The sequence below is a fragment of the Rutilus rutilus genome (assembly GCF_951802725.1).
Source record: "Rutilus rutilus genome assembly, chromosome: 12".
Classification (NCBI taxonomy): Eukaryota; Metazoa; Chordata; class Actinopteri; order Cypriniformes; family Leuciscidae; genus Rutilus; species Rutilus rutilus.
The window spans coordinates 12,833,205-12,848,132 of NC_140217.1; the positions used below are offsets into that span (position 1 = coordinate 12,833,205).

Consider the following 14,928-nt stretch of genomic DNA (forward strand, 5'->3'; position numbering starts at 1 on the left):
TAAAAATGTATAGTGTCCAGTATTTGTCTCAAGTTGTCTCCAATAAATATTCCCTTAATAAAACCTGCTTGATTGTTGTTTATAACACCTCCAATTATGTTTTTTATTCTTAAAGCAATACATTTAGATAAAATACGAGTATCACAACAGAGCAGGGTCAATGGACGCCAATTTTTTAACCATTTGGGATCTTTATATTTTCCATCAGGATTTTGTTTTAACAGTATTGAGATAACTCCCTCTCTTTGTGAATTAGATAAAATACCTTGTTGAAATGAAAAATTGAAAGATTCTAATAGGTTTTTTTTTTATTTCTGTAAAGAAAATCTTATACATCTTGGTAGGAATTCCATCGATACCAGGAGATTTACCAGATGAAAATGAATTAATTGCTTCCAATAACTCCTGCTCTGTTATTTCGCCTTCACAGCTTAATTGCTGCGAAGTAGAAAGCAGAGACATTGTTCAAAGGGAAATATTGCTCAGTCACACCATTTGGGGCCTCCAATATTGCATCGTTAGAATATAGAGCTTTAAAATATTCAAATTGTTCCTGTAATATTTCTTGTGGATTTGTGACTAAGACATAATTTCTGTATAAACTCATGATATTCTTTTTAACAGAATTTCTTTGGTTTAACCGTAAAAAGTGTGCTGTACACTTCTCTCCCTTCTCCATCCAAGCAGCGTGACCTAACCATAACTCCGTTTACCCGTTCATGATAAAGACTCTCCAATTTATCTTGTTTTCTTTTAATTAATATTTCTGTTTCAGTTGTGTAACTTCTATCTAATAATTGTTGTAGCTCATTTATTTCATCAATAAGTTCTTGTTCCTGTTTTAGGTTTCTTTTTTTCTTAATTGATCCCATCTTAATCGCATGTCCTCTAAAGGAACATTTAAAGGCTTCCCAAACATTATGTGGATTAGAGGAGTTTTCATTATCTTCAAAGAATTATTTGATAAATCTCCTGGTAATATCAACGAATGAATCATCATTTAGAAGCGATACATTGAATTTCCAGTAACCCCGTCCTCTGGAACATTGCAGATTGTCAATCAGCAATGTAACCAGACTATGATCAGATCTCAAGCAGTCACCAATACAACAGTTTAATACTCTAGGAAGGAACCAATGAGAAGGGAAAGAGAAAATAATCAATTCTACTGACCTGTTTTCCTCTGCGCCATGTATACCTCATAGTATCTTTATTTAGCAAACGCCAGATATCAACAAGATCTAATGATGCAGCCATTTCTTGAATTTCCCTAAGTGCATGGGCATGATTATTAAATTTATGTAGACCACTGCGATCCTTATTTATCAATTCAGTTTTTGGTAAAAATGAGCTAATCTTATTAGGCAACTTCAATAAGAATTGGCTGGATACGTCATGTAATAAAGAGAAAAATATATTTAATAATTTAAATCTTACCCAATTAATTACTGAGCCTACTAGAATTACTTCTCGCACACAATCTCTTCTTGATTGGATACTTGTCTAACACCCAAATAGATTTTTAAGGTCAGGTGTGATGTCTGATTGCTTTAGTGATCATTCGATTAGGCTATATTCTGTGTATGGAAAATTAAAGTACCTAAATTGCCACCAAAATTAATTAAAATCAGACCTGAATCATGATCTGATTTCTGTTAATTGGAATCATGATCTGATTTCTGTTAATTGGAATAGATATCATTTAATTCCTAATGTACAAGACGCTTGGGATTTTTTTTATACTGAGTTTATAAATATTGTAGACAAGCATGCACCTTGGAAAATTGTTAGGGTTAAGGGCAATCATCTTCCTTGGATTAATTCGGAACTTATTAGTCTCTTTAGGTAAAGGGACAAAGCATGGACAACATTCCGTCAGACAAGAAGTAATGCTGATTGGGAAGTCTGTAGGTATTTGAGAAATTTGAGCAAGACAAAAACTCGAAATGCAAAGTCTAATTATTATAAAGAATGTCTTTCTTTTCATTATAAAAATCCTAAACAATTCTTGAATAAAATTAAAAACATTATTAATACATCAAATAAACATTCAGTTAATCAAATTAGAGTTAATAATAATACAATACTTCATGACTCCTTATCTATTGCGCAAGAATTTAATCTCCAATTGATGTTCAGAGTGCCATTGATGAATTAAAAGTGACTAGTGGTGAAGGATTAGATGGAATTGAAAATAGGTATCTTAAATTAACTTCACATATTCTTATGTATCCACTAGCTGATTTATTTAATCTTTCTTTGTCTACATGTGAGTTGCCGGTGATCTGGAAATGTACACGCATTACTCCGCTTTATAAGGGAGGTGATGTACTTGATCTCAATAATTATAGACCAATATCTATTATATGTTCTATATCTAAAGTTTTTGAAAAATTAATTTATAAACAACTTTCAAATTATTTATGTATTAATAATATTCTATCAACATCTCAATCTGGTTTTAGGTCTAATCATTCCACAACTACTGCATTACTTAAGTTTACAAATGATGTGTTTTCAGCTTCAGATATTGGCAAGCTCACAGGTGCTATTTTTCTTGATTTGACTAAAGCTTTTGATTTGGTTGATCGTTATTTGCTTTTAGATAAACTTCATGCTATTGGTTTTTCAAAAAAATACAATTTTGTGGTTTAATTCATATCTGCACAACAGGAAACAATGTGTTGTCCTAAATGGGAATACATCTGACTTTCTGATTCAGCAAAGAGGTGTGCCTCAAGGTTCAGTTTTGGGACCACTTCTTTTTTCTATTTATGTAAATAATCTACCATTAGGCCTACTTCTTAAAAACTGTCAGGTTCAACTTAATGCCGATGATACTGTCATATACATGTAATTCTGATCCTATATAAATTCAATTATCTCTTCAATCGGATTTTAATAGTTTACAAGACTGGCTTTTGGCTAATAAATTAGTGCTTAATAAAACCAAGTCATATACTATGATTTTTGGTTCTAAACATAAACTTAATTCCAAAATCTGTTCTTGTGTTATATCATATAAAGACGGTACTCCTCTGCATAGAGTTCACACTATTAAATATCTTGGTGTATGGCTTGATTCTAAACTTTCCTTTAAACCACACATTAATCATGTTTTACGAAAAGTCAATGTTGGAATGAGTATTTTGCATCGATCTCGAAATTGCTTCTCTTATAGTGTTCGTAAGAAACTAGTTGCTCAATTAATATTTCCGTTTTTTGATTACTGTGATGTGGTTTATCAGACGGCCTTAAAATTTGATCTTGTCTCACTTAATTCGGCATATAATAGAATTTGCAGATTCGTTTTAGGATGTTCTTTTTCCACTCACCACTGTACGATGCACTTCAGTGGCCATCTTTGAATGTGAGAAGGCAGATTCACTGGCTCCAATTTATATTTAAATGTATTTACTTTGATTATCCTAGTTATCTACAACAATACTTTGTACTCTTTTCTTCAAACCACCAAGTTAGGCATTCTGTCCAGACTTACGAGAAAGTAAGAGAAACTTGGTGGTTTGAAGAAAAGAGTACAAAGTATTGTTGTAGATAACTAGGATAATCAAAGTAAATACATTTAAATATAAATTGGAGCCAGTGAATCTGCCTTCTCACATTCAAAGATGGCCACTGAAGTGCATCATACATTGTTCCTCGTGTTAAAAAAACAATTGGTAAGAGAGCATTTATGTTTAAAGCCGTATTAGACTGGAATAATTTGCCTGTAGATATTAGATCCATAACTTCATTTCGGTTGTTTAAACAATCTTTATTATCTTATTTTAAAGTAGATTGCATATGCTATCACTGAAACGTCTCGGTTACATATGGTAACCCTCGTTCCCTGAGGGAGGGAACGGAGACGTACGTCGTGGTGAACGACGAATAGGAATCTCGCTAGAGAGGCCAATCTACTTCGAGTGAAACTAAAACAAGCCAATACACATTGGCGTGCAATCATTTGCATCAGCTGCGCAGCCTCAGGTATTTAACGAGCAGCTGGTGTGATTGCACTTCAGTTTTTTGCTGAGGAGCCAAGCCTGAAAAGCTGGTCGCCCCGGCGGGTAGCAGCAGATGTGGCGACGGGACGTACGTCTCCATTCCCTCCCTCAGGGAACGAGGGTTACCATATGTAACCGAGACGTTCCCTATCGGTGGTGGTGAACGACAAATAGGAATCCCTACCAAAGCGCCACAGCTGCTGCACCCCATCCAGCGCCCTGTGTAAGCCTCCACACCTTCTTGCCTGGAAGGACGATAGGAGAGGGCTTACACCGAGAGTATCCGTCACTGTTGTTCCGTGATAACCCATACAGTGAGATTATTGGATAACACTGGGAAAGCGTGCCCGATCTGAGGGAGGGGAACGCTGCGGGAGCCACATTCTTAAGGAGAGTTATGTGGGAATAGACATATGGACTAACCCGAGGGTTGTACTGCATATGAATAATGGGTGACTTAGCCCAAGGGAAAGACACGGGCTTCCGTTTAGGAGCAGCCGTGGAGAATATACACATATGGGATCCCCGTAGGGTCACACATATGGGACCCAGCCTAGACCCGGTTCTCAAGGATTCAGCGGATAAAGGCCTGGCACTGGACGCTCCGCCATGTCCGTGCCGAGGGTGTTGGAGGACTCAACAGGTTCGACTCTGGAGCAATAAGGATGCACAGTAGGGTGCAGCAAGCCGACAGAGCCGGTACTCTCAGTGCTTCTACCCGTTTAGGGTGAGAACACGGGAGGACACGGGCTCTACACGTAGGCTATAGTATCTAGCGAACGTGTTAGGTGTCGCCCAGCCCGCAGCTCTACAGATATCTGTTAGCGAGGAGCCACGTGCCAGCGCCCAAGAGGATGCAACGCTTGCAGGTTCACTACCTGATCTCTAAAGGGAGTGGTAGGAACCTTGGGCACATAGCCAGGCCGGGGTCTCAATACAACATGGTTGTCACCCGGCCCGAACTCTAGGCACGATTCGTCGACTGAAAATGCTTGCAGGTCCCCTACCCTCTTGATCGAGGCCAGTGCAATCAGCAGCAAAGTCTTCAAGGAGAGAAGCTTTAAGTCCGCTGACTGCAAAGGCTCAAAGGGAGCATCCTGAAGTGCTCGGAGCACCAGGGAAAGGTCCCAAGAGGGTATGGAGGGGGGGCGAGGAGGATTTAATCGTCTCGCCCCCCTAAGGAACCTGACGACCAGGTCGTGCTTTCCAACTGTTTTGCCATCTATGTGGTCATGATATGCTGAAATAGCAGCAGCATGTACTTTAAGGGTGGAGGGAGACAGCCTTCGCTCCAACCCTTGCTGCAAGAAGGAAAGCACTGACCCTATCGAACATCTTCGGGGGTCCTCTCTGCGGGAGGAACACCACTCGACGATCAGGTTCCACTTCAAGGCGTACGCACGTCTCGTAGACGGCGCTCGCGCAGAAGTGATGGTGTTAAGTACCTCTGGGGGTAAGTCACCTAGAACCTCCGCGTCCCGTCCAGGGACCAGACATGGAGTTTCCAGAGGTCTGGACGCGGGTGCCATAGGGTGCCCCGTCTCTGAGTCAGAAGATCCTTCCTCAGAGGAATGGGCCAGGGAGGGACTGTCACGAGGAGCATGAGTTCTGGGAACCAAGTCCGGGTGGGCCAATAGGGAGCCACCAGAAGGACCTGCTCCTTGTCCTCCCTGACTTTGCACAGGGACTGTGCAAGTAGGCTCACTGGGGGAAATACATATTTGCAGAGGCCCCGGGGCCAGCTGTGTGCCAGTGCATCCGTGCCGAGTGTTCCCTCGGTCAGGGAGTAAAACAACCGACAGTGGGAGGTTTCTGAGGAGGCAAACAGGTCTACCTGAGCCTCTCCGAACTCTCTCCAGATCAGCTGAACCGCCTGGGGGTGGAGTCGCCATTCTCCCGGGAGCACAGCTCGTGATAGCTCGTCGGCCACACGGTTGAGCACACCGGGGACATACATGGCTCGAAGCGACCTCAGATGCTTCTGACTCCAAAGGAGGAGATGGCGGGCGAGTTGCGACATGCGACGGGAGCGTAGACCACCTTGACGGTTGATGTACGCAACGGTCGCAGTGTTGTCCGTACGGACCAGCACGTCTCTCACTGTAGTGGAGTGGATGGCCCGAAACTTGGGGGGACGCCGGGCGAACTGAATCGCATAGCCGAGCCTGATGGTCCGAATGAGCCAGCGAGACGGACTGGGGAGCGCTAGCCAGGCTCGCAGAGACCGTACAAGCGGGACCAAAGGGACCGTAGGCGTACCCGGAGTGGGGCAGCGAGGTGGAACACAGGGGCTCGGCTCGGGAGGCTCTCTCTGGGAGGCAGCCCGTAGCGGAGTCTGAGTGTGCTGTGCAACACTTACCTGGTTCCACGAGGCCGGAGGTGCAGGAGGCGGCTTGGTTGCGTTCTCGAACTGCACACTGCTGCCTGCTGGCGATAGAAGAGGCGGATGAGAGTGGTGAGGATTCTCTCCCCCCACTGCTCTCCGGGCCCTCTTCGGACCCAGAGATGTAAGAAACTGCTCTTTTATTGAAAATTTGGGTACCGCTGGTTTTGAGGCCAGCGGCGGAACAAAAACAAAAGGAAAACAAGGATTTTCCACCCGGCCCTCTTCCGGGGGATGGAGCGATGTGGTCATCGTCTCCTGGAGAGCAGTCCCTGCCATCTCTGGGTCGCCCGTCCTAGGGCCGCTTGTTCCTGGCTTTGCCGCCCTTCTTAGCGGGGTCCTGGACGGGCGGGGCAGCCCGCCTGCGACTGGCTCCACGGCGCCGTCTAGATGGAGGCTGCTGCGGCGGCGCGGGAGCAGGGGCAGACGCAGGAGGCCGCCCCCGGCGACGAGCAGACTGAGGGGCCGCAGGCGGTGGGGTGGCGGCAGCAGCTGGCCGCCGCGGCAGGATATGTTTGATGGCCTCAGTCTGCTTTTGTACAGCCGAGAACTGCTGGGCGAAGTTCTCGACCGCGTCGCCGAAGAGGCCGGTCTGGGACACGGGGGAGTTAAGGAACCGGAGCTTGTCGGTCTCCCTCATGTCGGCCAGACACAGCCAGAGATGGCGTTCCTGGACCACCAAGGTGGACATCGCACGACCCACCGACCGCGCGGTCACCTTCGTCGCACGAAGCGCGAGGTCCGTCGCGATGCGAAGTTCCTGAAGAACTTGGGGATCGTGACCACCCTCGTGCAGGTCCTTCAGTGCCTTGGCCTGATGGACCTGCAGCAACGCCATAGCGTGCACAGGCCTTGTAAGCCTTGCCGGTTAAATCCGACGAGTACTTACAGGCCCGGGAAGGAAGACACGGTTCTCCACGCCAAGTGGACTTAGGGCACAGCTGCATAGCAACGGCCCGTTCCACTGGCGGGATACGCGTGTATCCCTTAGCTGCCCCGCCATCAAGGGTGGTGAGGGAGGAGGAGCCACCGGGACGGTTTCTGGCAGTGAAAGGTGCCGTCCATGTCCCCGTAAGCTCCTCATGCACTTCCGGGAAGAAAGGCACGGGGGTGGGTTGCTGAGAACCAGCACGCGCCACCCCGAGATACCAGTCGTCCAACCTCGAGGGTTCGGGACACGGTGGAGGATTCCACATGAGCCCAACCCCTTTGGCGGCCCGGGAAAGCATGGCCATCATCTCTGGGTCCGTCTCAGGCACCGCTGGCACACCCGAAGGAGGCAGCGGTGCCGAGTCGTCATCCGCGGAGAAGTCTGACCCACCCTCCGATGCAGCGATCGACATATGATCTTCACAGGGAGCCCCAAAGGAGACAACCGGTACACACCGCGAGGATGGTCCAGCTTTCTCCAATGGGGGCTCAACTGGCTGCGGAGCATGAGAGGGGTGAGGGCTCCTAGGGGGTTGGTTCCCCGAAGGAGACGCGCTCACCGTGATCCTCAGGTCACCCGTGTCACCGCCCGAAGCAACCCTCTGAGGAGGATTGGATCGAGGCAGAGGCACGGGGACTCCGCCCCTTTGCAGGAACGTGAGTCTCGACCGCAGCTCCGCGATGGTCATCTTCCCACAATGGGTACATGACTCATCCACAAACGCTGCCTCAGCGTGTTTAATGCCCAGACACACGAGGCAGCGTTCGTGACCATCCCGTGAACCCAGGTAACGACCGCATCCAGAAACACACAGATAGAAAGTCATCTTTAAAAAGACGCTCTCTATCTGTGTAAGCTCTTTTAGGGACTGCTCTCACTGGTGCTGAAACACGCAGGGGAACAGTCACTGCGAACACAGACAGGAATGTGCACCTGTCTGTGCGCTGTTTCTCTCTCTCTCACTGGCAGATCTTACCAGCTGTAAGAACAGCTTTTGAGCGCTCTGAAGGCGCACCTTACCAGCTGTTATAACAGATTTTTTGTTTGCTCAATACCTCAAAACAAAAAAGACAGAGAAAGAGAAGAGAGAAAAGAAAAAAGACTGCTCGCGCTGCCGTGCTGTAATGCCCGCACCGGGAAGGAGAGATCCAGAAAGGCTCGTTGATTTAGTAAATCACTCTCTGTAAGACGCATCGAAGTGCTTGGCTCCGAAGCAAAAAGCTGAAGTGCAATCACACCAGCTGCTCGTTAAATACCCGCGCTGCGAGGCTGCGCAGCTGATGCAAATGATTGCACGCCAATGTGTATTGGCTTGTTTTAGTTTCACTCGAAGTAGATTGGCCTCTCTAGCGAGATTCCTATTCGTCGTTCACCACGACGTACGTCGTAGTGACCGGACGATAGGGAACTGTCGTTGTTGTTGTGTACTGTTGCTTTTTTTTTTTTGTGTGTGTGTTTTGTTGTTTGCCTGTTTGTTGATGTATTGTTAATTGTAATCTTGTTATGTTCTTTAAGTGTAAGGTTCTTGTTATGTTCTTTAAGTGTAAGGACCCCCTCGAAAACGAGATGATACATCTCAAGGGGTTAATCCTAATAAATTATAATAATATTAAACAAGTAATTTATCTTTCATCCAAAGCCCTTGTTATATTTACAACTATTTAATGACACTTTTTACATTTCTGAGGTTCTCAGATCCAATATAATTTTGGTTGGGTAAATGTTAATAGGGGTGAAAGGGAGTATAGTGGTAATGTAGTGGTGAACTAGGCTACAGCAAATATGACTTTGTATTCCCATTTTTCTCCAATTTCTTTTAGATATTTTAATGCCAATAACACAAATCATAGTGTTATAAATATAAAATGTAAAAATGTATAAGAATTTTGGTAGATTTACAATTTACAATTTGAATGAGCTCGCGAGTTCCCGTTTCCTCGTGTGTAGATCTGTTATCCTCTCGCGAAAGTCATTTACTGCGTGCGTCAGCATCATTTGTGCGCTCCGTTAATTTTGTCATTGATTTGCCGCCATACAGCTCAGTCTGTTGTGATTGGTTTACTGCGTACAGCGCACTTCGAAAATAAAAAAACCCATTGTCATAACAACGTCAGATGTCCTGAGGCTTCCTACACTGTAAATTAAAGACAGTAACAAACAATGACATTGATTTCACCATATCAATGCAAGCGCGAGTCCGATGATGAAACACTGGAAGAACTAGGCCTAGTTATTCAACCTGAACCTCCATCGCAAGGACGACTCGAGCAGGACGTTTCCCAGTGATACACTACTAAGTTTGAGGTACATTTTGAGATGTTGCAACTGTAATTCCTCACCATCAGCATTAAGTGCATGTCCATCAACAAACCTATTACTTTACTTGTACTAATTTATTTACCGAGTATTTTTCTAATTTATTGTGGGAAGTGTATCAATAACATTGCATGTATGCAATACTTTAGCCAAGCTCTCCGGATATCTTTATGTACACAATAATAATCTTTTACATTGTAATCCTTTTATTTTAAATATTTGGCATGTTTGTGTGCTGCTGTGCGTCCCTGTGTGTTTAATAAGCAGAGTGTACGCGCATTGTGGACCTGCCTATAGGCACATATTACGCGCTCTTTAAATAACAAAAGAAAAAGAAAAAAAATTGCGACATTGACTTTAGACCAGGTTTCAGTTGGTCAGTGGCGCAGTCTATTTCTGTTGCCTCAAAATAGCAACAGTGCGCCAGAACACACCTTGTTTTCAGACCTGCACAAATGGGCGCAAATGCATTTGCTATTTAAACAACGTGGCACAGGACGTGAAAATGATAACTGCGTCGGACTGAAACTAGCAAAAAACACTTGCATCATTTTTATTATTAATAAAATGCCATTATTTTATTTGAAAAAGATAATACTTGTATTTTATTGACAAAATATTTTAGATCAGATAAAATTTCAAGTTGTTATATGGTCGTGTTACAATGTGCCCCTCACGTTACAACATGCCCCTATTCTTTCGGCAAAAAAAAAAAAAAAAAAAAAAGTATACACTGTATTAATGAAACAAAACCACATAATTGTACTAGACATGTGAAATTAATGTGGGAAAAAATAAATGCGCTGAACCCCAAGTAAATTTACACAAACTGAGAAAATCAAAAAGTTTTAGGTTGTGCCCTGCTCGAAATGAAAAGTTGACAAAAATGCCCATACCTAATATTAATAATTAACAATTAACAATATTCACAAAGCCATAATTATATTGGTCTGCTGATACACAAAATCATGCCTAAAGTATTAACCATAGGGACAACATTTATGTTCCACTGCAGTCCAAACATGCACTTTGATAGCACCTGCTGGTGAAATCACCAAACTGCAAATGCACAGACTTAGTTTAGCCTAGATCTTGTGCAATAGACATCTTGGAGTTGGTTGCCTGGTTGGACTGTCTCACTGGATTGAACTCTCACCTGTTGTATGACTCTTGTCTGCCCTTTATTAAACTGCACATGGATCCTACCAATCCTACCATGGATCCTATCATGTACACTACCCACTTTGCCAAACCACTTTTGCTTACACTTGCTCAAATTCAAAATCTCCATTGCAATGACCTCGCATTCATGACATTTTGCATTGCACTTCACAGACATAATGCTCTCAAAATATGGTTTTCTATATTTCATTTTCTTATTTAGTTAACTTACTTAGTTTTGAATTAGGTATACTAAAGGTCCAAAGTAATACTTTTTTGTGAGTTTGCAGACACAGACAAAGATTTTTGATTGATTATCTAAAGTGTGAACCTATGTACATGTGGAAGTAGTAACTATAGCATAGGTGTCAACACACATAAAGGACACATTTTTGTTTTCTTTTTCAGAGACACCTTCTGGGTCAGAAGAAAGTAGAAAGAGTAAGTGAGAAGAATGGATTGGAAGGGACACCTCCTCAAAGCATATCTTAAGTTATGTCAAGCAGTTTTTATTGTCATTTCTCTCCTGTATATGAGGATGAAAAAAAAGCATGAATATGCAGAGCCCCGCCTCCAGGCTAGTTTACAAGTCGATGTATCAGAATGGCAATGTGTTTTATGTATCACTCTCTACAACGTCGGACACATAACGGTAATTAATTTAATTAGCCTTTTGCTTGACTACGAGCAAACAGGTAATAATGTTGCTGCATCTCAAAGTCGGACAGCTACCTTCCGAAAATCAGCATCCTTACAAGCGCTTTGAACAACTTCGAACATCATTGGAGAAAGGCATATAGTACATTATAACATCGTAATATATATGATAAACATAATTCACCCACTATAGCTAAAAGTATCCGATTTTTCATATCAACAGAAAAATATTGGCTACCAGGATAACTGGCTTCTCTTGAGTCTTCCCTGATTCGCAGCATTGTAATGATGATATGCTAAAGCCCGCTCGCACGTTGACGTGATTGGTTACAAGGTAGTTTCTGACCTAAGAAACACTGGTGATTTCAAACCATGTTTTTGATACTGTCTTTGGTTCACTGCAGTTTTAAGGAGAAAATACTCAGCAATGGTGTTGACTTATGAATTTGCACATGGTTTGTCTTAAAGCATATTAAAAACACCACATAGGCATATAAACAACTTTAAAAAATGTATTTACACCACAGGGTTTTTTTTTTTTTTTTTTTACATATAAAGACTAAAGATGCAAAAGCCTCTAAGTCCATCTAACGTTTTTCTGTAATATTAACATTTTTATCAGGCTCCTAGTACCGACATTTCTGAATGGGCTGAGGCTGGGATTTAGTGAGTTTGAAGTGAAAGTATTTGATGTATGTTATACTATGTGCGGAAAGCATTCACTCAATATTATTATATCATTTTTGACATAGGTGGCTTTTAGAGGCTTTTGCATCGGAAGTCTTCATATACTGTAGGCTCTGTTCCAAACCAATAGTTAGATGCCTTGTCCCTTCCTGCCTTCTAAGAAACCCATTTAAGGGTATGTCAGTACCTTACAAGTGATCAATATGGAATGCTCTACATAGTCAGCATCTCAGTCATGTGATTCTTCTACATTTAGCGCATGCTCTTCATGATCAGATTAAGAGACCCTGCTTTCATGTTGAATTTCAGATTAGATATGGATCCAAGATATGGATGAAAACATTTATGGTATTTGGGGAATTATCTTTGTGATTCTATACCAGATAAAAATGGAGATCAAAGAGTAGCTATACAGAGTTGAGGCCATATGTTAATTGCTGCCTTTGAAAAGCTGCTGCCTTTTGTTTGTATTATTACATTTATTTATGTTATGACAACTCTCTGAGTGTTTGGCATGGTAATGGATATGGCAATGTTGATATGACTGGTCTTGGCTGAATAGATCTGCTACACTGCAGCTGTTGGTTTTTGCTGCTGCTGCAGAGCAAGTACAGGACTTGTTACTGCCAAAACATGCAAAACATGCAGCTATGAGCAAGACAGACATGCTGCTGCAGTACAAAATAGCATATAAATCGCTATGATTTCATATACATGGATGAATGTTCTGCATGTCTCTGTGTGAAGGAATAGTTACGACTAGGTTGACAAATGGGGGACAGTCCCGAAATTGGGAGCTTTGTCCCGCGTCCCGCAATATGTAATCAGTGTCCTGCATTTCAATTATGACTGTGTTATTTTATATCTTCCCTGAAATTACAATACCACAATAAGAAATACAATACAAAAAAATGTGATTGGCATTTTAAAATCAATTTGCACAGCCGTCATGTTCTAGCTAGAGCAAGAAAATATCCAAACTATGCATTCGTTGAGAGGGGTTTTTCTGCTGATTATGACTGCATGGACGAAGCAAAGGAACCATCGTGTGGACCTAATCAAAACTCATTAAATATAGCTACACCAGCCAGGATTGCTTCTAGATATGTCCTGGATAAGACCATCCTGATTAACTTGCCAGATCCAACAAAAAACATACACGTTCGAGATTCGCTGAATCTGGTAAAACGCATTTATTGTTTGCATAGTCTAATAAAGGAAAAACTAGTTGCTACTTAAGGACATTTGTTTTAGTATAAAATGTGATTTTTTAACTATACTAGCCTGTTATTCAGTTAATTATATTTAGTAGACTGAATAAGTCCCTAGAGAAAATGACATTGCATCTCTTGATTCGAACCTGGGCAAATAGAATGCCAGTCACTGAGCTGTTCACAATTAACAAAGCTTATTGGCGATTTAAAACGTCATCTCTCACACACGTCCAGCATTGTCCCGCAATATCACATCTACGTCTGGTAACAGAGCAATAACCAGGTGGTCACCAGACGCGTGGTCTAATTTACCACACAAACACTGAAGCATGCATGACACTCCCTGAAAAGGGGTGGGGCGACATAAGGTCTATAGGACTACTATTATAGTAATCTCAAAGCATGGCCACGACATAAGGATGTCGTTACCTCAACAAAACGATCTTGTGGCCACAACATATTATCAAGTTCCCATGAATGAATATCTCATGGCCACAACATACAGTATTATCACGTTCCCACAACAAAACTAAGTGAACCGAACATGTCCCATAAGAATCACCTACCCAACGAAGGGAACATCATTTCCAGGTCCGATGTCAAAATCACACTGGACTGCCTGATGACAAAACTGTGAATTACTGGAAGAAGGTTCTTTAAGGCTGCAGGCACAATTTGAACTGACATGGCCTCCTGGACAGCACATCTGCGTTTTCATGTTGGCATTTCATTTTGGGTTTCAACTTGTGGTTGGCCTGGTGCAAACTTTCGAATACCTGAGCTAGGCCCTGCATCATTTCTTTGGCATCCCTCCCCAGAACAATTATGTCATCCAAATAGACTTGGCAAATTTCCCATTGTAGTCCAGCCAGAACACGACCCATTAACCCTCTGGGGTCTGAGGTGTTTTTGGGGTCCTTGAGATGTTCTGACATGCCCTGACATTTGTGCTTTTTTCAGTTGCTTATAAACATATTAATGGCAAAAAAAAATTTACACACTATTTAGCACAAACAGGGCTACCATAATATGTGAGCAACAAGAATGTACATGTCTGCATTTTTGAGAGAATAATGTTTATGCGTGGTTATTGAAAAAACTAAAAACTAAAGTTTCTGAAATAAGGCCATAAAACACATACTAAATATGTGCCAATAAGACTTTTGTCTAATAGATGTCATTGCCTAGTGTTTTTTCTTCAAAATGATGTGAAAATCACCCTGCCTAATCATTCACATAACACAATACATTGATTTGAATTTTGCAAAGCACTTTCTGTTTGGAAAGGCAATATGCGGAGTGGGCGTCACAGATCATGCATATTTAGTGGTTCACACCTTAGGAGACAATGGGGCCTGCATACTTAATTAGCCATTCATTCAGGTGAGTCACTGAGCCACAAGAATGCAAGAGCAACAGTTGGAAGCATCTCAATTCTTTTTTATTTTTCCACATATTGTGCTTGCAATTTGGCCTATAATATCCAAGGAAAACATGTCTAGTAATTGTGCAGTTAATTCTCATACTGTATTTTCAGTTTTGGAATATTTATCCTCTCCCCAAATTTGTCAC

General features: G+C 42.5%; 1 protein-coding gene across 2 annotated transcripts in view; it reads left to right on the forward strand.

Moving 5' to 3' along the window:
- cidec (cell death inducing DFFA like effector c) overlaps nt 1–14,928 on the forward strand; it is a 50,777-nt gene that overhangs the window by 16,468 nt on the left and 19,381 nt on the right. The window contains exon 5 of one of the 2 annotated variants that reach the window (XM_084426092.1): nt 11,207–11,239. The exons of the other annotated variant lie outside the window; for it this stretch is intronic. Within the exon in view, the coding sequence (XP_084282218.1) occupies nt 11,207–11,239 (33 nt within the window). The remainder of the gene's footprint in view (nt 1–11,206; nt 11,240–14,928) is intronic. 2 annotated transcript variants of the gene reach the window in all.